The 22,916-nt window shown below is 40.7% G+C and overlaps 2 protein-coding genes and 1 long non-coding RNA gene across 5 annotated transcripts in view; 2 read left to right on the top strand and 1 right to left on the bottom strand.

Moving 5' to 3' along the window:
- LOC146895912 (uncharacterized) overlaps positions 1 to 1,030 on the bottom strand; it is a 37,061-nt gene extending 36,031 nt beyond the window's left edge. The window contains exon 1 of the long non-coding RNA XR_015002521.2: positions 892 to 1,030. This is a non-coding gene — a long non-coding RNA (uncharacterized LOC146895912). The remainder of the gene's footprint in view (positions 1 to 891) is intronic.
- Positions 1,014 to 12,584, top strand: LOC125411824 (zinc finger protein 54-like). Its single transcript, XM_085691337.2, has 4 exons — positions 1,014 to 1,392; positions 4,876 to 4,955; positions 7,971 to 8,097; positions 8,546 to 12,584. The coding sequence occupies exons 2-4, from the start codon at positions 4,926 to 4,928 to the stop codon at positions 9,625 to 9,627; spliced, it is 1,239 nt and encodes a 412-aa protein (XP_085547463.2). The 5' UTR covers positions 1,014 to 1,392; positions 4,876 to 4,925; the 3' UTR covers positions 9,628 to 12,584.
- LOC146895913 (uncharacterized) overlaps positions 9,563 to 22,916 on the top strand; it is a 29,583-nt gene continuing 16,229 nt past the window's right edge. Inside the window, exon 1 of one of the 3 annotated variants that reach the window (XM_085691303.2) lies at positions 9,563 to 9,688. The gene's annotated coding sequence lies outside the window, so the exon portion shown is untranslated. Of the gene's footprint in view, positions 9,689 to 14,172; positions 14,330 to 22,916 lie in introns of those variants that run through there. The other 2 variants (XM_085691307.2, XM_085691300.2) reach the window with 2 other exon arrangements.

The raw sequence follows: 22,916 nt of genomic DNA, 5'->3' as shown, positions 1-22,916 counted from the left end.
TCTTGAGACACCTATTTCTTTACAAAACCCAAGCTCCTGAAATGTCTCTACCTAAGGCACAATTGCCCTATTTGGTCTTGTCTTTGTATGTGAAAAGGAAAAAGAAAGAAATACCACCCTGATGCTGGAATGCAGGGCCTTAGCAATAAACAATTCAGGCCCCTTGCTGTAAGGGAGGGGAAGGGGGCCTTCTGTCCTGTGACAGGATGTAAGTCAGGATATCTACAGCCGGCCATCGGCCATCGGGTCTCCAGCTAGGAAGGCAGGAAGAGATAAGGAAATACCACCCTGGACAACCCCCAACCCCCACCTTGGTATCCAGGTGGGTCTCCAGCTAGGAAGGCAGGAAGAGATAAGGAAATACCACCCTGAACAACCCCCAACCCCCACCTTGGTATCTAGGTGGGTCTCCAGCTAGGAAGGCAGGAAGAGATAAGGAAAACAGGAAGCATAACCCCCTCCTTGGTATTTAGATGAAAGGTCAAGAATGTGCCACTCAGCTTAGCCTTACTTGAATTGACCAATGGAATGAATCCCTGTAACCACGCTTTTTTTGCTTCTGTACCCGCGCTTTTGCTCTCCTATAAGAACCCCTCACCCCCAACCTGGGGGCGCGCAAGTCTTCCGAGAGACCTTATCACCCCAGGTACCTGTGTATTCGAATAAACCTCTTGCTGTTTGCATCCGAAAGTGTGGCTTCGTCAGGTTTGTGGGTTCGGGGCCTCTCTCGCAAGGAAGACATCCCCCGGGGGTCTTTCATATGTTTGTGTTAGCGATGGGGCCCTGGCATTTGAATTTAGCATATTATCGTTTGATGTAAAGATGTAGTCCAAGAGGCTGGTAGTCAAATCAAGGTTAGGCTATCTTTTATTTGAAGGGTTCATTACTCACTGTGGGGTGATACCGGGGTGCAGCCTCCTCCTAGATCCAGTTCAGGTCTAGGCTAGCAGCAAGCATGTGGGGGAGGGGGGCGGTGGAGAGCGAATCCAGGACAGCAGGGTGGCTGGAGCTGAGTAGTAGGCAGCGTAAGACGGAGTGGGAGGTACCGTTCAGTGGGGAGGAGAAACTTGCCGGGAAACAACGGTTGGAGGATGTTGGACCTTAGGTGAGTGTAGGGAGGGGTTAGAGGACTGACGTAAACGGAAGATGGGAAACCTGTAGAGTGGGACCAGGGATGTTGAAGAGCTAAATAAAGGAAGAAGTTCAAAAGGCCAGTACGCTCTCTTTGCTCACGGGCCTGCACGGCGGGAAACGCGTGGTGCAGACCTGGGTGAGGAAGACCCGGCCGGGGACACGAAATCTTGCCGGAACCGCAGTCTCCACGCGGGGCGGACTGGGACAGCCAGCAGTGCAGTGACGGGAACCGCGCCCAGCGACCTTGGAACCTCCCAGGTCAGAGGAGCTGCGGGGCTGAGACCCAGGAGGGAAGGGACCAGGAGTGCGAAGAGTTTCTGTGCTGTTCATAAGGACGCTGGCTCCGAAATTCTGCTGTGGATTTCTTACCCTTGTCTTAAAGTTAGATGAACTGGACTAATCCTGATTTTTTTTCATTGATTTGGTTATTAAAATACTTTTTTTTGTTTTGTTTTTGTTGTTGTTTTGTTTTCAGAGGTGGGTGTATTCAAGACAGGGTTTCTCTGTATCCTGGCTGTCCTGGAACTCACTCTGTGCCTCCCCACCACCGTCTGGCTGCCATAATATCCTGTTAAGTATACCCTAGTAGAATTGTGCCCAGACTTTCACCCCCAGAGAGGTCACCAGAAACCAGAGACCAGACTGCAAAAGCACGGTTTATTGCTGCTAATTAGCGTAAATCAAACTGCAGCTCGGAGGAGCTTGTCCAGATATCCGCGTTTACAGCGAGGATGGAGGAGCTGATCTCCTCCTGCGGAGTTAGTCTTTTTAAGGAAGAACTATAAGAAAGCCTTTTAGAGCCGCTTTGGCACAGGTGCAAGGTCTTTTGCTCTTTCCTATCCTGCTACTTTAGCTAGTTGCTTGTTCTTTGTTTCCAGAGCAAGGTCACTTCTTTACTATCAGGTGGTCTTGTGCTTGGAATGTCCCCGGGAGGGAGGAGGGATGACCACTATCTTCCTGGGAACAAGCTAGTTTGAGTTTCTATTTTAAAACACTTTGGTAGGAAATTTCTTTTTCGCCTCCATGAGAATAGAGGTGAGGGTCCCACAGAATATCTCAATGTATCGTTGTTATTTGCAAACACGTTTATCTTTGCTATGGTGGAAAGGACAGAGCTCTTGAAATTTATATTAATTCACACTAACTTCCGTGTTATAGATGGTACCTGAGGACTCGGCATCCCCGGAGAACTTTTAGGTATTAGTTATGAAAGGAAGTGTAAGGGCTTTTCCGAGCAAGGGAATCTTTGCTGTCGGGAGGCAAGAAATAACACAAAGTCACAACAGGCAACAAAACTCAAAGACATCAGAGGGCTGAGTAGAGGGTTGGGCTTTCATAGTGTCTCTGTATGCAGTGAGTGACCTAGTGGAAAAGGGCAGTGGGGCTGGAAATGTTTATTGGCCATGAAGGCTGAAACATTGGCCATTAACAGGGACTCAAGAGTTGGGGATTTCCAAGACTCTTGAGTTTCTGGACAGCCAGGAACAGAAAGAGTGATTTTTCCACTGGCCTGTTACCCTACAGGAATTCCTGCAGACTGAGTTGAATATATATTCCACTTCTATGGTTGTAAACATTAGCATTTAAAAGTAAACTTTTTACCCACCATTAATCTTTTGTCTGCGACATGTGCACTCTGTGGCCTAAATACAGCCTTTTGAGAAGTGTCTTTGCCAGGCCTGGTGGCACAGGACTTTAATCCCTGCACTTAAGAGGCAGAGTCAGGTGAATCTCAGTGGGTTCAAGGTCAGCCTAGTCTACTTAGTGAGTTCCAGAACTCCCATAGGTAATGATGAGACCCTGTCTCAAAAAAACAAAATAGACCCCCCCCAAAAAAAAGTTAAAGAAAAATGGAATGTGTCTTCTTGTGCTGAGTTTGTATGTTGGAGTCTGGAAAGCACCATGTGTTGTTTAAGAGTACCAGGTCACAGTATTTTCCACAGTTAGAAAAGGCATACATGCCAGGTGGTGGTGGACATGGCTTTCATCCCAGGACTAGGAAGACAGAGAAAGCTGGATCTCTGAGTTTGATGTCAGTCTGGTCTCCAACTCGAGTTTCAGGACAACCAGGGCTACACTGAGAAACTAATCCCCAAGTCATAACCATCTGGAGTCCTCTGGGTTTTGTGTCTGAAGTGCATGGATTCTCCAACAATAGGAACTCACCTTCTACCTCTGGGATGCCACCATAGGCAACAGAAATAGAATACAATGTTTTGGGCGTCTTTTGGACAGCTCTGTGACCAACTTCAAAGCAGGCCTCTCACATCTGATGTTGGTTGTTGTATTAGAAAGTCTGACTCTTGTGAGGAAAATCATCAGCCCAAATGGGAGCTCTTCATTTACACTCTAAATGTACATATATACACAGATTTGTTTGTATTGCAGGCATTTCTGGTAGATGATAGTAACATGATTCCTTATGGCATTTTGAACATCCTTACTGTTATTTTACCCCCCTTCTGTATTTATATCTGTTCCTTCTCCATAATGAAATCTATCTCCGTTTTTTTCAGTTCCCCCTTTAAATCATCGTTCCCTGTTATTCCCTTCTCTGTTACTCCCCACATCCCACAGTGGTCTGTTTTTGTTGTTGTTGTTGTTCTGGCTACTGCACTCACTCCAGGTTGTAGACCCACATCTGAAGATTTGGAGCTAGGAACTTCCTATGAGAGAGAACATGCAATGTCTGTCTTTCTGGGTCTGGGTTACCTCACTCAATATGATCTTTTCCAAGTCCATCCATTTCCCTGCAAAACTTATGATTTCAATTTCTTTACAGCTGAATACTATTCCATAGTGTATATGTACCACTTTTTCACTATCCATTTGTTAGTTGACAAAAATTTAGGTAGTTTCCATTTCGTAGCTATTGTGAGTAGAGCAGCAATGAACATGGTTGAGCAAGTATCTATGAAGTACTATGTTGACTCCTCTGAGCATATACCAAGGAATGGAACAGCTGGGTCATTGCTTGACTTGTTTAAAGTGAGGATTTATTTCCTTAGTTGAGGGTTCTCCATATGGATTTCCAGAGTGGTAGATAAGTTTGTTTGTTTTTGTTTTTTTTCTAGACAGTTTCTCTGTGTAGCCCTGACTTTCCTGGAGCTAGCCCTGTAAACCAGGCTGGCCTTGAACTCACAGAGATCTGCCTGCCTCTGTCCCCATGCAGGGAAATTAAAGGCATACACTACCACACCCGGGTAGTGGCTAGATATGTTGTTGATAGCATTTTTATTCCCTATGTTTTTGTTTTTGAAGTTGTTGTTTGTTAGATTAATGATAGTATTTTTCTTCCTTCTCTGTGAGAATTAGTGATTTGCTCTTTTGTCCATGGATGATTTCTTCCCAGTTCTCCTGTATTTATCTATTTTTCACATGAAATTTACTTTTTCACATGTTCTCATGGATGATTCCTCTGACTCTACTGTGTGTGTTTTGCCTCTGATTTATTATCTGCAGTGCTGCTTTAGTGAAATCAATTGTTTTAACTGGGGACTATCTTGAAATGCATTGTGTCTCCATCACCCTAAAATGACTATTTCTCTGGAGGCAACAATATGTTTTACGGTGTTGTTGTTGTTGTTTTTCTCCAAGCTTCCAGTGTTGTTCATGCTCTCTTGGATTTGGGGGTCACTGACTGGATACCTGATTGTATTCTGTTGCTTGGATCTTTTCATTGTTCTTTAACAGTTTTCAGTAGTAATTTTTGCTTTTCCTTTTTGATCCCTTATATGAAAGTGCAGCAAACCGTCCTGGAAGAGCAACTCAAAGAAGAGAAACAACAAGAAATGGTTGATTCTCCAGTAAACATGCCCCAGGTCAGTAGTCATGTCCATATTATTCTTCTAGAAATGTTATATTTTGAGACATTGAGAGCCTTTAATTTTCTGTTCCTGATAACATTTTAACTTTATTATAAAAAATGTTGCAAATAAACAACAAAAATCCACATACTGAAATTAACCAGACCTAAAGGTTATACAATTCAATGAATTTGTTGTTGTTGTTTCTTTGTTTTGTTTTCAAGACAAGGTTTCTGTGTATATCTCTGGCTGTCCTGGAACTCACCTTGTGTACTAGGCTGGCCTCGAACTCACAGAAATCTGCCTGCCTCTGCCTCCTGAGTGCTGGGATTAAACATGTGTGCCACCACGCCTGGCAACTCAATGAACATTTATGCCATTAAGATAGTCATTGGGAACAGAAACTCTGGAGCCTCACATAGGATTTCATATTTTCACAATTAAATATATTATGATGTACTCATCCACCACTGAAATCCAAAAAGGCCTGTGACAGTATTAGAAGGAGAAAAGCAATTTTTTATAGCCTTTTTCATAACTGGTCTTCACCTACATTCAGTCCTACCTCAACTCTGATAGTTAACCTTTTTTGTTCTTTTTTTCTGCTGTACCCATATATACGTTGTTTTCCATATACGTGTATTGTTGGCTAGGTTCTTCATATGATGGGAAATGTGGTTTCTTCCTTCTGCCACTGTATGACCTCGCTGGATATTGCATGTTTTGAGTCCATCCATTTTCCTGCAAATTTGTATTACATTTTCTCTTCAGATGAATAGCATTCCACTTTATATGTATACCATTTTTACTATCCGTTCACCTGTTGACAGACAATTAGGTTGATTGCGGTACTTTGCTGTGGTGATGCAGAAGCAGTGAACATGGGTGTAAATATCTCTATATTGGGGTGTAGAGTTCTCCAGTTAAGTTCCCAGGAGTGATGTTGCTGGGTCCTATGTTAGTTCTCTCTCCAGTTTTTTAAATAATCTGCAGGCTGATTCTCACAGCTGTATTAATTTACAGATACCCTCAATATACACCAACAGTTAATGAGGGTTCCTTTCTCACAACATCCTCTCGAACATTTGTTGTCAGGTTAGTTGATGACAGCCATGCTCTGCCTGGGGTGATGCACTATTTCAAAGTAGTTTTAGTTTGTGTTTCCATGATGACATTTTAGGAATCCTGAAGATTTAAAATATTTGTTGACCATTTGTGTTTCTGTCTTTAAGTGTCTATTTAGTTCATTTGCCCATTTATTGATTGGCAGTTTTATTTCCATGTTAATTTAATTTCTGTAATTTTTGGTAAATTTTGTGTTTGAGCCCCTATCTCAAGTGTCACAGGTACAGATTCCCTCCCATGCTGTGGGTGTCTGTGTGCTCTGCTGACTGTTTCTGCTGATGTGCAGAAACGCTTTGTTTTCATGGTGTCCCATCTGTGCTATTGCTGTTCTTTCTAATCAGTAATTTCTTGCCCATCTGAATATCCCCAAGGATATTCCCTATGTTTCTAGGTTTCTGCGTTTCCCATTTTAAATAAGGGTTTTGATATATTTTGAATGAATTTTTATATATAAATGAATAAGAATCTCATTTCATTTTCCTGCTGGATCCAGTTTTGCCAGCATTATTTGTTGAAGAGGACATGTTTTTGTAATCTATCTTTTTGCCTCCTTCATTAAATGTTCAATGAGCATAGCTTTCTGGTTTCCTTTCTGGGTCCTCTATCATATTCTGGTATCTTCCTGTCTTATTTTTATGCCCATAGCAGACTGTCTTTATGACTACAGCTTTTCCATAATTTATATTTCCTGTGGCACTTTTCTCTATTCTGCCCCGTTTTGTTGTGTTTTGTTTTGAGGGTACATATCCCATATCCACTTATGACCTGTAATTTGGCAAGTATGCCACACCTTTAATTCCAGCACTCTGAAGGCAGAAGCAGGTGGTTTTTTATGAGTTCAAGACTACCCTTTCCTGTGAGTTCCAAAACATCCACAGAGAAATCATGTCTCAGGGAAAAAATAAAATTGAAGCCCAGTTGATACGGAGGATGGACTGTATCTTTATATATTGTTGAGTGTGGCCTCATACACTGTGTAGGCTCCATTTGTGGGATCTGTGCCATTTCCTTGAGTCATGTTTATAAAAATGCATATTGAAACACATGGACTGGGTTGCTACAACATCTTAGAGACATGTGGAATTAAGAGAGACTTACGCCTTTATATATATTGTTTTTTGTATTGTTTGTTTGTTTGTTTATTTTGTTTTGTTTTTGATTTTCAAGACAAGGTTTTTTTGTGTAGATTTAGAACCTGTCCTAGGACTTGCTCTGTAGACCAGGCTCACCTTGAACTCACAGAGATCCCGAGTTCTGGGATGAAAGGCGTGCACCACCGCTGCCTGGCATATCTTGGTTTTTAATACTAAATAATACTTGGTTAAGCACACTACAGAGTACAGAACATGGCTGGCACATGTTGTTTGATCTTGCCATGAAACTGATGTTCTTGAGTGTAAATTCAGATTATAGCCTACTTGTATTTCTCTTTTGTATTTAATATTAGGATAGGGACGATGTGTCCATGTGTTTGTTGACAACTGATAATCTGCTTCTTTCAGGAGAATTGCTGCTCACATCCCTCACTTGGTGAGGATGCTCAGTGGTAACTTTCCAAACTAGAGAGATCAGGTTTTTTTTTTTCCCTCCCCGCCAATCCCCCAAACAGGATCCCACTGTGAAACCCTTTGTGACTACAACTTATTATGTAACATTATGTGAAATGCACCAGGAACAATATCTTGGGATATTGACTGACTGATGTGCATAAACCATCACATTTGGTGCAAAAAGAACATTCCTCATCATTTCTTTGGTCTAATCAGTTCCTATGAGAATGATGGCTCTACTCCTCAACCCTGAACCTGCAGTATTTTAAAGTAAAGATTTGGGAAATGGGCTCTGAGTGCCAGGATTAAAAGTGTGTGCCACTACACCTGGCTAAACTGTATTTTTAAATTGCAGGATCTGTTGACATTCAGGGATGTGACTGTGGACATCTCCCTGGAGGAGTGGAAATGCCTGAACTATGCTCAGAAGGCTTTGTACATTGATGTGATGCTGGAGAATTACAGCAACCTTGTATCTGTGGGTGAGAACAGTTTGCTTTTAGAATTTGTAACTCATCATTTGTATGTACTGGCTTCACAGAATGTAAAAGCTCTGTTAAGCTGTCTTGGAAACAGCAGGAGACTAGGGAACATTTGGTAGAAGGAAAGTACGTTTTTATGGTATCTTTAAAAAAAAACCCTTTTTTTAAAATAAGCCTTTAATTTTAAAAGCAATTGGGTCTTCTGAACTATACTCTTTATGGTTGAATCAAAGCTAATTACTATCCTCAATTAATTGTTTCATCTACCTTGAAGGACTTCATTCTGTTTTTGTGAGAATTCATACAATTATAGTGAATGAAAATTGTGAACTTCTGAGAGCTCTGTTTTAAATAGTTGCTGGTTGACTTAAGAGAGAACTTAGACAGTCATTTATCAAATATTTAATCTTGGAACAAGCCCTATTAATATGACTTGTACTCATTTCAGAGAACTATTGCATATGGGACCCTGTCCCTCAACATGAGAAGAATGAAAAGCAGTCTTGTCAGTGTAATGAACTTGGTAAAGTGCTTCATGACCCCTCCACATGTGCACTTTATAGAACAAGTGAAACTACAGAAAACTTCAATAACTACAGGTGCTGTAATCATACAGACGTCTCTGTTGACTCATTCAACCTAGAAAGACATGGAAGCATGCACACTGGGGAAGAACCTTGCAAATCTAAAGACTTTGAGAAATATTTAAATTTGTATTCCAACATTACTCAAGATCAGAGTCTCCACACTACAAAGAAAGAGCTCAGGGAGGGAGAATGTGATGACTATTTCAACTCCATATACAGTCTTTTGCAACAAAGAGTCTACATGAAAGAGAAACCACACCAGTGTGAGAAATGTGGGAAATGCTTCAGTGTACAGCAGAGAATCCATACTGGAGAGAAGCGCTACGAGTGCAACATTTCTGACAAATCTTCCACCCCATATACAAATCTAAAAACACATCAAACACTCCATACTGGAGAGAAGCCTTACAAATGTAATTCCTGTGGCAGATCCTTTACCCACTATTTATCTTTGAGAAGGCATCAGAAAATTCACTCTTTAGAGAAATTATACAAATGTAAAGAGTGTGGTAAGTCCTATATTCAGTTAGCACATCTTAAAAGGCATCACAGAATCCATACTGGTGAGAAGCCTTACAAATGTGAGGTCTGTGACAAATCCTTTAATCAGTGTTCAAGTCTTAAAACGCATCAAAGACTTCATACTGGGGAGAAACCTTACAAATGCAAAGAATGTGGAAAGTCATTTCCTCAGTTGTCAGCATTACATAGCCATCAGAAATTGCATACTGGAGAGAAGCCTTACAAATGTGAGAAATGTGACAAATCCTTTGCCCAATGTTCGAGTTTCAGGAGACATCAGAAAATCCATGCTTCGGAGGAACACTATACGTGTCTTGAATGTGGCAAGGTCTTTCATCAGCTTAAAAACCATTACAGACTTCCTAGTGGAGAGAAGCCTTACAAATGCAATGAGTGTGCCAGATCCTTTACCCACAATTAATCACTTAACAGGCATCAGAGAATTCATTCTCTAGAGGAGTTATACAAATGTAAAGAATGTGGTAAGTCCTTTATTGAATTATCACATCTTAAAAGGCATCACAGAATCCATACTGGTGAGAAGCCTTACAAATGTGAGGTCTGTGACAAATCCTTTCCCCAGGACTCAACTCTTAGAATACATCAGAGAGTTCATTCTGGAGAGAGACCTTACACACGTAAGGAATGTAACAAATTTTTTACTAAGTGCTCAACTCTTAGAATACATCAGAGAGTTCATTCTGGAGAGAGACCTTACACACGTAAGGAATGTAACAAATTTTTTACTAAGTGCTCAACTCATAGAGCACATCAGAAAATTCATACTAGAGAGAAAAATACCATTTAAAAAATAATGTGACATAACATTTATCCTGTATTCTATGCTTATAACAGTATACATAATAGAAACATAATGTGTTGCACACCTTTAATCTCAGCACTCAGGAAGAGGTCAGCCTTGTCTACAGAGCAAGCAGGTAAGTTTCAGGTAGCCAGGGCTACACCGAAAAACCCTGTCTCGAAAAACAAAACAAATAAAAAAGTAAGAAAGAAACAAAGAAATATGTGAAAGTCTTTAAGGAAGATTAAATCTTAGAAAATATCACAAAGTTTATGTTAAAATAAAATAGCAAATGTAGTTGTATGAAAAAGCTTGGGGTTCTTTTTTTTTTTCCTACTATATGTGCTTCCTTTGCCTGCTTGTATACTGTCCACTTCATGCTTGCCTGGTACTTGTGGAGGTCAGAAGAGGGCATCAGATTCCCTGATGCTGTAGTTGCAGACAATTGTGTGACACTTCATGTGTGTTGGGAATTGACCACCTGTCCTCTAGAAGGGATGCCAGTGCTAGTAACCACTAAGCCATCTCTTCAGCCCCTGGAAAAAGCTGTAATAAAACATTTATCTTGTTCAACATCTAAAAGTTCATAATAATGCCAGGTATGGTGGTTCACACATTCAATACCTGCACTCTGGAGGTACAAAAATATGTGGAAGTATTTACTTCAAACTAGAAACAAAATGATAGAGCTTCCATTAACCACCAGTGGACCCTTAAGAGGGAAAGGAGACTCTTGGAAGACTCCCTCAGCCATGATGAATTGGCAGATATTCAATCTTACACAGTTGCTTATTGGCAATACTTTATTACCCACTATCAACTACAAGAGTACACTTCTTTCTCCAAGGTTGAGAGTAGTAAAAAATTGTAATTATAAACATGAATATTTAGATTGCATAATAACAATGTGATCATCAAGAAAACATCAGTAGATTCTGTCTTTGGACCTTTAATTCCCAAGCCATGGTTTTTAGCCATGTTTACAGTACTCTGCATGAATTCCCTCTGTGGAGCAGACCTCAAATCCAATCAGGAGAGAGGTTACTTATTCACATAAGCAGTCGTGCCAGGGTTGCACCAGTGCACACATGTTGGCTAGTAGGTTTGTTTGTAGAATGTAGGGTACAGGAGTAGATAAGACCATTGCCATCTTTTCTTTACAGTCCTATGAGACTCTCCTGGTAAGTTTAAGATCTATCTTGCAACCAAAGTATTTGGAACCCTCAGCAACACCATATACTTATGGTGGCCAAGCAAGAGCACTTGCAGTGACCTGTTTTGTTTGGGGTGACTATAGGGTCACCTGTCTAGTAAGTCCTAGGCAGATGAGTCTTACCTGGTACAGAGAGTTCGATTTAATATACCTGGTGTCTGGGAGCAGCATTATTTACCCTTGTGGGACACCTCCAAAGATTTTAAAATCATGTTTAATATTAACTTGTAAGATAATGGGACTTCATAAGACTTCTTCATACATCCTTACTTTTGGTTGACCCATCCACTCCTTTCTTCCTACCCCATTCCCAGTTAAACACTTAGAAAACATTATTCAATGTCCCATTAGTTATTATCTGCTGGCCTGCTCTGTCCTTTAAAGAAACAAGCTCTGCCCTCTCCCAACCCCTCCTTTTCCATCGCGGGAAGCAGATATCCTGCCTCCTCCAGCCTGTGCTCTCTCTCTCTCATTCCGTCTCTCACGAAGAGGTAACTTCTGCTTTATCCCTCTCTCTCCCCTACTTCTTCCCTTCCATAACCCATTAAATGAACTATACCCACTTTCTCTGCATGGTGTCTATCCATCTCTTCTCACCCGCCACTGCTCCTCATGGGACTGGCTGCCCCATCGACCTTCTAAAGTCTCACCTCAAAAGAACTCAGGGAACCTCTGGACTCAAGGATGACTCAGTGGTTAAGTGGTTAAGAGCACTGTCTGCTCTTTAAGAAGACTCACTTTGAATTCCCAGCACCCTCACATGGCACTCAATCTGTTACCTCAATTCAAAGGCATCCAGTGCCCTCTTCTGGCCTCTGCCGGCACCTCTGATACACAAACATACATACAGATAAAACACCTCTCTAAAGAAAAGCCTCATTGGTTCACCAATTTGTTGGTTTCCCAATTTTGGTTCGTCAGTGGTTCCTTATCTATGATAAGTAGATGTTTGTCATTGTTTTCACAGGAATCGAGTCACATAACTTCTGTAATTGGGGTCATACAGTAATTTTCTTTTTTGAGGCTATCTAGATGAATATATGAAAGTTCCCTCTCTACTTTTCACTTCCACAGCAGTGTATGACCTCCTTTCCCCACATTTATGCAAACATTGGTTATCATTTCTGTTCCTGATGATGGTGCTTGTAACTAGGGTGAGATGAAAAGCTAAAGGAGTGGCTGGAGAGATGACTCAGAGGTTAAGAGCACTGACTATTCTTCCAGAGGTCCTGAGTTCAATTCCCAGCAACCACATGGTGGCTCACAGCCATCTATAATGAGATTGGGTGCCCTCTTCTGGCATGCAAGCATACATGGAAGGAATGTTGTATACATAATAAATAAATTTAAAATAAAAGCTAAAGGAGTCCTAGTCTGCATTTTTCTGATAGGTTTATAACCGCTTTTCTTAAGTTTGGGTTTGTTGTTGATTTTATTTTTGTTTTTACTGTTTTAATTTTGAGGTTATTAAATTATACTATTTATACATTATACTCTAGTATACTATAGTATACATTATACTATATATAATATACATACTATACTATAATATACATTCTATTATTTCATCTTTTCCTTTTCCTCCCACAAATCCTCCCATATAACTCTCCCTGATCTTTTTCAAATTTATGGCCTCTTTTTTCATTAATTGTTACTGCATATTGATATATCCATGTATATACATATATATTTCTCAATATAACCTATTCTGTCTCTATCATATTACTTGTATGTATGTTTTCAAGGCTGATAATTTGGTATTGTGTAACCAATTGTGTGTTCTTCTCTGGGGAGACTATTTTTCCTGCTCCCAGCATTTCCCAGTTGCCTTTAGTTCTGCGTGTAGTGTTGAGGCCTTGTGGACTTTTCCCTAGCCACTTTGGCATGTCCATTGTCCTTGTTCCGCTCGTGTTGGTGAGATTTTATGGGAATAGCCTCTGGCCTTACTAGAAAACACAAACCTCACAGCATACTCCCTATTCCACTCTGACTCTTACAATCTTTCTATCCCCTCCTCAATTTTTTTTCTTTAGTCTTAGGTACAGGAGTGTTTTGTAGATGAAATTCATTGAGTCTGACCTCTACAACTCTATATTTGATTAGTTGTTGGTGTTTTTTGTAGTGATCTCTGTTGCAAAGAGAAATTTTCTTGATGAGGGGTAAAGACCTTGCTTATTTCTGGGTACAAGGAAAAATGTTTAGATTCTTGTTAGGGATTATACTGGTTTAGTATAGTGGTGGTTGTAGTTTTCCTCCAAGATTCACGTCTTCACCAGCACCAGTAGGTAGCATCTGTCATGGTTTCCCTTTTGTTAAGAGGGTCTTAAACAATTAGAGAGCTGTTTTGTTACATGAAGGCATGACTGCCACTACTGCAATGGGCTGACCACTGACTTTGAGACACCCATTTCTTTTCAAAATCCAAGGTCATGAACGGTCTCTCCCCAAACCACAATTACAGTATTTGGTTTTGGCTTGTCATATTTGTGTTATGAATTGGACACTGGCATCTGAATTTAGCCTGTTATTTTTTGGTGTGTGTATGTAGTCCAGGAGGTTGGTAGTCAAGTCAAAGTTAGGCTTCCTATCTTTTATCTGAATGGTTCAGACCTCACTATGGGGTCAGATATCGGGATGCAGCGTCCTCCTAGATCCACTTCTAGTCTAGGCCGGCAGCAAGGCTGTGCAGAACAAGTTCAGGGCAGCCTGACAGCTGGAGCTGTGGAAGGTGGCCTGAGGCCCAGTGGGAGGGGCGGGTCTCCAAGGAGCAGGGACAATAGTCTATATCAGAGGAGTGATGCCTAAGAGAAAACAAGCTTGGAAAGCCTGGAAAACTCAACGGGTGGACCACCGGGCTAGAGGAGTACGTAACCGGAACCTGTTTATGATGGACAGGTTCGGGGGCGGCTCTAAGAAACACAGGCGGGAGGGGCCGGAAAACCCTCCATTTTTAGAGGGACCTCAGGGAAAGGGTTGTATTCTGCTAGTGGTGGCGAACACAAACCGGAGTCTCGCCGGGACCGGGAGCCGCAGTCGCCGCGGGGCGGCCTGGGAAAGTCAGCAGCGCTGTGGCGGTAACCGCAGCCCGGCGGCTCTGGAACCTCCCAGGTCAGAGGAGCTGCGAAGGAAGCTGATAGGAATTGGATGAGCTTTTCTGCTTGTCATAAGGATACTGTTTCACAGTTTTGTTGCAGGCGTATTACCTTGAAGATAAATTTGAGATCATACGAAATGGGGCAAATGCTGATTTTATCATTGCTCTGCGGTTTCCAAAATATTCTCATAGAGTATTCTCACATATAACAATTGAATTTATACGTTGATGTTTGCAAACATGGTCCTTTTTGCTGTTGTGTAAAAAAATGCAAAACTGTTAGCACTTAAATTCAAACACTTTCTAACACCTCTGACCTACCTCTTCCCCTTTCAAAAGAGTAGCATTTAACTTGGAGTCTTGGTGGCCCCAGAGAGCTTGGTAGCTATCAGCCCCTTAAGGAATAACTGCAGATTTTAATTCATATATATATTGGTTTTTTTCGAGACAGGGTTTCTTTGGAGCCTGTCCTGCCGGGAACTGGCTCTTGTAGACCAGGCTGGCCTCGAACTCACAGAGATCCACTTGCCCCTGCCTCCCGAGTGCTGGAATTAAAGGCGTGCACCACCACCGCCCCACTGAAAGTTGCACGGTTATAATTATAAACCTTAGCATTTACTAACAAAACTTTATATTCACCATTATGTTCTGTTTGAAGTGTATACATACTGATGTAAATAGAATAATGTGTTCTTATGCTGAGGTCTGAAGGCAAACCTCAGAGTCCAGAAATGTGCGGTATGCGTTTTCACGGTTAGGAAACAGAATATATAAGGACAAATTTAGAAAGCGTCTTTTCTTGTGCAAAAAAAGCACTATGAACATTGACAAGTGGCCGAACTGTTGGCTTTTACTTCACGGGTTGTTTACATGCAGTGAGAAGCGGGAAGAGGGGACAGTGCCTGGACCCTGCCCATAGGGTTTTGTACTGATACCGAGTATTGCAGAACTGCAGCAGTCTGGTTTCTGTGGACTAGAACAGCTTGCTTGCGGTTTCCCTTGCTCCTGTTTAGGGTTCCTAGAAAAATAACTCTGTATGTTTGTGAGCTGTGTGTGTTTGAGTCTCACACCTCACAGAGTAAAGTAAAATCCTTAGAGGAAAAGGCTCAGCCAGACCTGCTTACTTGTGGAGGAGAACAAGGAGAGGAAACAGTAGCAGAAGATCCAGGTATGGTGGAAAGTTTGGCCAGGGGTTCAAGTAATCGTGGAAGTGGAACACATAATCGGTTTTACCACATTGTTTCACTAGAAATGATTCTATAGATGTCCACTATACGTGGATGAGAAAGATCCCAGGATATTCCTATTGTAGATTTTAGAAGAATCTCTTTGTAAGAATTAGTACTAAGAATAATTATTTTATTTGACATTGCTTGTAAGGGATGCTGTCCCTCTTCCATTCACATTGCTGATTGTGTCTTCATGCTAATATTAAATGGTTTTTTATTTCTTTAGTTTTAATGTATTGCTTAATTAGGACACTCAGTGCCTTTAGGTTTTTCCTCCTTCACAGTTTTGGAGCTTTTTGCATTTTCTTCGGTTCTCTATCTTTTAGGGCTAATTACTCCATTTCTAATATAATGCCAGCAGGAATTTGACAAGAATGCCTTACTATTCTCTAGAGTATTAAACTGTATCTACATGACTTCCCGTTGCTATCCCCTGCTGTCAGTCTTCAGTCTTCATGACAGTACTCGACAGTTTGTATCGCTATAATTTTAATATATTTTGAAATCACCTCAAGGTTTGCTCCTTCTTTCATAATTTTTGAAGTCTGTGCATTATAGGATCATTTTCTCTGTTTCTCCAAAAAAAAAAAAAAGATACCTGTAAGATTTGGGTACAAATTACTTAGAATCTTTATAGTACCCAGACCTCTCCTACGCTGTCTTTACATGTTTGAATGAGCACATGCTAGCAATGAATCACTATTCGGTTGTCTTTTAATGTATTTTGTTGTCTACCTGCTGTTAATTTCTATGTTTCAGATTCTTTGAGAAGGGGGCTTTTAAAACATTTACTAATTTTCTTAAAATTTTTTTTTTTTGGTAATTCTAGGACCTGAGCACACTGGAGAGTATTTCTTGGAGTTAGAGAACTCAGCTGAGAATCTCCTACTATTGCATGGTTTCGTTTCTGGATACCTGCTACGCATTATTGGTTTTCTGTCTGATTTTCTTATGAGTCAGTAGATAGTGAATGTCAGAGCTTCCCTGTATCACTGTCTATTTTCTCCCTCCAGTTTGCATTGATTGCTTTTTGTATTTGAAAACTGAAATGCATTCTGTTTTCATACAGTTTGCATACTGAAAATGCATTCATATTGCATACAGTCCTGTGTGCTTTTGTGTCCTGGTGATGTGCTGTTCTGTTCAGAGCCACGTTTCCGACGTCCACATATGGACATATTTCTACTTTCTGTTTCGGTGCTGGTTTCACTGTTCCAGGTCATCCATGAAGGCTGTGGTTCATTGTACAGTGGCAGAGACTAGGATCCAGGCTCATAGTTTCTGTGTGGAGAGATACTTTTTTCAACACCATTGGTTTATGAGGCTGCCGGTTGTGCAAAAAGCGTTGGTATTTTGGTGACATGGACATGGTCATTGCTGTTGGTCTATTTCTCCATCTGCTGCTCTAGTGCATTGAGCTGTGTGTCTGTTCTTCTGCCACTCCCATGGTGTTATTGGTCATATGACTCTGCAGTCTCATCTAGAGTCAAAGCTGGGACAACAAAACCTCTGCCCTGTGGGCTGCTCTGTACTCTCAGGAGCTCTGTGCTACTGTGGAAATTTGTAGGACTCTCTGTGCTGTATCATGGGGAGTTTGATTGTCATGGAATTTGAGTTAATATATTATCCTTTTTCATTGGTATTGTTCTTGTCACAGTACTGTCCCATTCTGTGTGTATGGAAATTCTTTCCATCTTCCAGTATTTTATTCAGTTCCTTCAAATAATTAAAGAGTTCACTGGAGAGGTCCTTCTTGTTGTCAGGGTTTCTGTCCTGCCCAGTCCTTGTTCTGCCCGGTTCCCACAGTTGTTAAGTCCCAAAGAAATCAAACAGAGGTCTGCATTAGTTGTGAACTGATGGCCCATTAGCTCAGGCTTCTTATTAACTTTTATAACTTATATTAGCCCATTATTCTTGTCTATGCTAGCCACATGACTTGGTACCTTCTTCAGCGAGACAGTCACATCTTGCTTCTTCTGTAGCTGGGTCACAACTGCTGAAAGAACTTCCTTCTTCCCATAATTCTCCTGTTCTCATTGACCCGCCTCTACTTCCTGTCTGGTTGTCCCCACCTATACTTCCTGCCTGGCTACTGACCAGTTGGCGTTTATTTAAAATATAATTGACAAATAAATAAATAAATAAAATAAAATATAATTGACAGAATACAATTGTCCCATACCACTTTTTTTGCTTGTTTAGGCTTTTTTGTTTTTTTTTTCCCATTAGAAAAAATATATATATATATGAACCAGGTATGGTGGTGCACGCCCTTCATAACAGCACTCAAGAGGTAGAAGTAGGTGGGTCTCTGTGAGTTTGAGGCCAGCCTGGGCTACAAAGAGGGTTTCAAGATAGCCAGGATTGTTACACAGAGAAATCCTGTCTCAAAAAATGAAAAACAAAACAAAACAATTTACAAAAACCTTTTTTTTCAAAAAAAATTCTATCTAGTTTTATGTAAGTAGCAGTAACAACAGTACAAAGCTTTTCTTTTTATATCTTAATTAATTTTTTCCCATCCTCATCACTGTTTCCCCTCACCTTGTTTCTTCCCAGTCCTTCCCCTCAAATTTCCCTCTTCCTCTCTGCCCCCTCATCCACTCCTCTTCCTTTCTCTTTAAAAAAAAAAAAAAGGCAGGCCTCCCATATATATCATTCAGCTATGGTATATCAAGCTGCAGTGAGATTAGGTAGTTGCAGTGAGATTAGGTACTTCCACTTCTTTTTAGGCTAGATGAGGCTACTAGTTAGAGGAATGGGTCCCCAAAGCAGGCAACAGAGTCACAGACAGACCCTGTTCTCCCTATTAGGAATTCCACAAGAAGACCAAGCCACACAACCAGTTGTAACATGGCTGCAAAGGAATTAGGTCAGTTCCATGCAAACACTCTAGTTGATGGTTCAGTCTTTGTGACCCCTACAAGCTTCTCTTATTGGATTGTTGTATAGAAGACTGAAATTTTGCCTCCCACTAGGCATTGGTATTTCCTATTCACTTATATTTTTACAGGTTTTTATAAGGATTAATTTTGATATTTATTCGTTGGCTGCATGTATGTCTGTGTGAGGGTGTCAGATTCCCTAGAAATGGAGTTACAGACAGTTGTGAGGTGCCATGTGGGTGCTTGGAATTGAACCCAGGTTCCCTGGAAGGGGAGGCGGTGCCATCTCTCCAGCTCCTTGACTTTCCTATATTGACCACTGTAAGTTTTTCTCTCTTTCCTCTTTGGTCTTGATAACAGTTGATGCACTGTGTTGAGTTGGTGTGGAAAGAGCAAACACCTTTGTCTCTGTCCTGACTAGAGTAGAATGATTGCAGTTTTCCTCATTGAGTGTAATGTTGGATGTAGGCTTATGGCTTCTAGTGTTTGTGGTATTGAAGTTTGTGTTTTGGGAGCTTTTATACTGAGCAAATGTGATATTTTGTGGAGGCCTTTTATGGTTATGTTGACATGGTCATGTTTCTTCTCTCACTAAGTGTAGATATTTGCTGTTTTACGTTGATTGCTTTGTATGTCTTTCTGAAACACTTGCATCCCTGGCATGAAACCAACCTTATCTCTGTTTCTTTCCTTTTTTTTTCTTTAGTTGATTTTTATTGAGCTCTGCATTTTTCTCTGCTCCCCTCCCTGCCTCTCCCCTCCCCTTCTACCCTCTCCCAAGGTCCCCATGCTCCCAATTTACTCAGGAGATCTTGTTTTTTTCTACTTCTCATGTAGATTAAATCTATGTAAGTCTCTTTTAGGGCCCTCATTGTTGTCTAGATTCTCTGGGGTTGTGGTTTGTAGGCTGGTTTTCTTTGCTTTATGTTTAAAAACCACCTATGAGTGAGTACATGTGATAATTGCCTTTCTGTGTCTGGGTTATTTCACTCAAAATAATGTTTTCTAGCTCCATCCATTTGCCTGCAAAATGTAAGATGTTGTTATTTTTTTCTGCTGTGTAGTACTCCATTATGTAAATGTACCACATTTTCTTTATCCGTTCTTCGGTCAAGGGGCATTTAGGTGGTTTCCAGGTTCTGGCTATGATGAACATTGCTGCTATGAACATAGTTGAGCACAAGTCCTTGTGGCACGATTGAGCATCCTTTAGATATATACCCAAAAGTGGTATTACTGGGTCTTGAGGAAGGTTGTTTCCTAATTTTCTGAGAAATCGCCACACTGATATCCAAAGGGGCTGTACCAGCTTGCACTCCCACCAGCAATGCAGGAGTGTTCCTTTTACCCCACAACCTCTCCAACATAAGTTGTCATCAGTGTTTTTGATGACCAATTTCTTGAGTTCTTTGTATATTTTGGTGATCAGCCCTCTGATGTGCATTTGGTGAAGATCTTTTCCCATTCTGTAAGCTGTTGTTTTGTCTTGTTGACCATGTCCTTTGCTTTACAGAAGCTTTTCAGTTTCAAGAGGTCCCATTTATTAATTGTTTCTCTCAGTGTCTGTGCTGCTGGAGTTATATTTAGGAGGTGGTCTCCTGTGCCAATATATTCAAGTGTACTTCCCACTTTCTCTTCTGTAAGGTTCAGTGTGGCTGACTTTATGTTGAGGTCTTTGATCCATTTGGACTTGAGTTTTGTGCATGGTGATAGACATGGATCTATTTTCATTTTTCTATATGTTGATATTCAGTTAGTTCAGCACTATTTGTTAAATATGCTTTCTTTTTTCCACTTAATATTTTTTGCTTGTTTGTCAAAAATCAGGTGTACGAAAGTATATGGATTAATATCCGGGTCTTTGATTCGGTCCCATTGCTGACCTCTGTTTCTGTATAGTTCAGAGAGAGTCTTGGTGTCTATTTCTAGTCAGACAACTGGTTTGGCTTGTCCTTATATGATATGCTGTCCCTTTAGAGAATTTATTGCTGAATCTGTCCAGTCACTGATTGTCCTGAAATTCACTCTTGCAGACCAGACTGGCCTTGAACTCATAGAAAGCGACTTGCCTCTGCCTCCTGAGTGCTGGAATTAAAAGCACCATCACCACTTGGCTAGTCCTGGAATATTTTTCGAAGAAATCATTAGGGCTAAGATTCCAGTATTTGTGTCAGATCTATTTTAGTTTCATAACAGAGAAGGTTGTTTCTAGGAACTCATCCTTTTCTAAATTTCCAGTATGTTTGAGATGACTTTCCTCAGTCCATACAATAACACAGATATCATGGATATCTATTGCCATGCCCCTCTTTCCGTCTAATTCCATTACTTAGGAATTTCCTCTCTTGTTGCAGATTAGGGAAAGAATGCTTTGTTGGTCCTTTTATTTCATCACAGAAGCAAGTCTGAAGCATTGGCTCCTGGTATTGTTTGTTAAATCTTTATTACATTGATTTCTACACAGCCTTTCTTATACCTTTCTGCATATTATTTCAGACTGATTTGTTCTTTTGTTTTTAAGCCCTCAGGCACATAACTTGGACAAATGTCTTTCAGAACCAGTGCCTATTGTTGCCAAAACGTCTCAGTATTTCCTTATCACCCCACTTCTGTGTCACTCTATTTCATGAGCTGGTACTCCAGGAAAGTGTCCTTGTTGCTTCAAGAATTCTCTGTCACTGTTCATTGATTTAACTCTCCACAGTAGCTAGTTAAGGAATAGTAAACAAGGGGCTCAGCAGTTAAGAGCACTTGTTGCTTTCACAGGGAATCTTGGTTCAGTGCTCAATATGGATGAGGTGACAGTACAAGAGCTCGGAGGTGTCAGTACTAGTGTGAGAATAAATGTGGAGCCTGGATATGTCACAGGATTGCCGACACCTCATGTCAACATTGGACGAGTTGGGAATGAACCTTGTGGATGAGAAATAAAGTTGTTTTGTGTTCATGGAGCCCAGAGCTGGAAGCCATCCTGTGCCCATTGTAATGTGGCAATGGAAAATTTATCATATTGATGATGTAGCTAGGAACACAGCAGTAACTTTTAAGAGGATCCACCCTAATTTTGGACAAATTTATGATATAGGAAAATACTGTCACCCAGCATCCCATCTACAGAGAAGTCTGCGGTGGAGGGAAAGTGAATTATATCAAACACCAGTTTTCTTGTAACCATAGCACCAGATTGCAAAATCTCCTCACTGATAAGGAGATGTGATAGAGGAAGGATGCGTTTCCACTCTTAAATGGTTTATGATTATTAAATGGGACTTGGCATCTCATTAGTAACACAAGTTGGATTAAGGGCTGCATGTTCATTGTGTCTGTCCTAAGTCACACCCAGCATACTCTTCCATGTTATACATATGTGAAATGCATTGAGAAACCAGACAAATTAAGTGACATTCTCACTGGCACAGTCCAGTGCAGTGCTTTGCATTTGAGCTTCTAAGGTCCTGAAAATCGTGCATGTTCCTCTTTGAGGAGAGTTGGCTGCATGTGGTGCTCTTTACTGAGTTCATTTTCTATTGGACATCTACTGCTGGTCGTGCAGAAAACTGTTCTTAACTTTTTAGCCATCTCTTCTGTCACTCTGTTTTTTAAGTGTTTATGATCCTTAACCATGGGGTAATTACAAACTCAAAACCAACTGATTCTCCCTATTTTCACCCTATTCAGAATGGCTGAGGTGGAGGAGAAAGTGTAGTGGGTATGCATTCGTTCCCATTACTCCAGATTAAAAGCAGGTGGATTTCTTTGACTCGATGTCAGTCTGATCTACACAATGAGTACACCAGCTAGAATTATGCAGTGAGACTGTCTCAAAAAACATTTTGAGGACACTTTCTCAGAGTTAGGGTGTGTGCTAGCTCATGAAATACAGTGACACAAGTGGAGTGACAAAGACACTTGAGAAGAGCTTTTGATCTTGCAGCATTTTACCTCATCTCTGCACTGCTGTCAAATTCCATGTTGCTGCTGTGACTTCCACTGACCTCATGGAACCACCTGGAGAGTAATCACATCCGTGTATTAGAGTTTTTCTAGAGGAATAGAACTGATAGAATGAGCAGATGATAGATACATACATACATATATACATACATACATACATAGATGGAGCAATAGAACTGATAGAATGGATAGACAGATAGATAGATAGATAGATAGATAGATAGATAGATAGATAGATAGATAGATAGATAGATAGATAGACGGACAGATGGATGGATAGACAGACAGACAGCGGAATAGAACTGATAGAATGAACAGATGATAGATAGATAGATAGATACATACATACATACATACATACATACATAAATACATACATAGATGGAGCAATAGAACTGATAGGATAGATAGATAGATAGATAGATAGACAGACAGACAGACAGACAGAGGAATGGAACTGATGGAATGAATCTATAGATGGATGGATGAATGGATATAGATATGGATATAGATATAGATATAGATATAGAAAG

This window comes from Myodes glareolus, chromosome 1, assembly GCF_982192425.1.
Source record: "Myodes glareolus chromosome 1, mMyoGla1.1, whole genome shotgun sequence".
NCBI classification, from domain to species: Eukaryota; Metazoa; Chordata; class Mammalia; order Rodentia; family Cricetidae; genus Myodes; species Myodes glareolus.
The sequence above is the reverse complement of the archived record's forward strand: the minus strand, read 5'-3'. Positions and strand labels throughout refer to the sequence as shown.

Bases quoted from the DNA above. Each gene is read 5' to 3' on its own strand.
- LOC125411824 (XM_085691337.2), top strand. From the start codon at position 4,926: ATGGTTGATTCTCCAGTAAACATGCCCCAG. The intron at 4,956-7,970 runs GTCAGTAGTCAT...TTTAAATTGCAG, and splicing joins CTCCAGTAAACATGCCCCAG to GATCTGTTGACATTCAGGGA. The intron at 8,098-8,545 runs GTGAGAACAGTT...TACTCATTTCAG, and splicing joins CAGCAACCTTGTATCTGTGG to AGAACTATTGCATATGGGAC.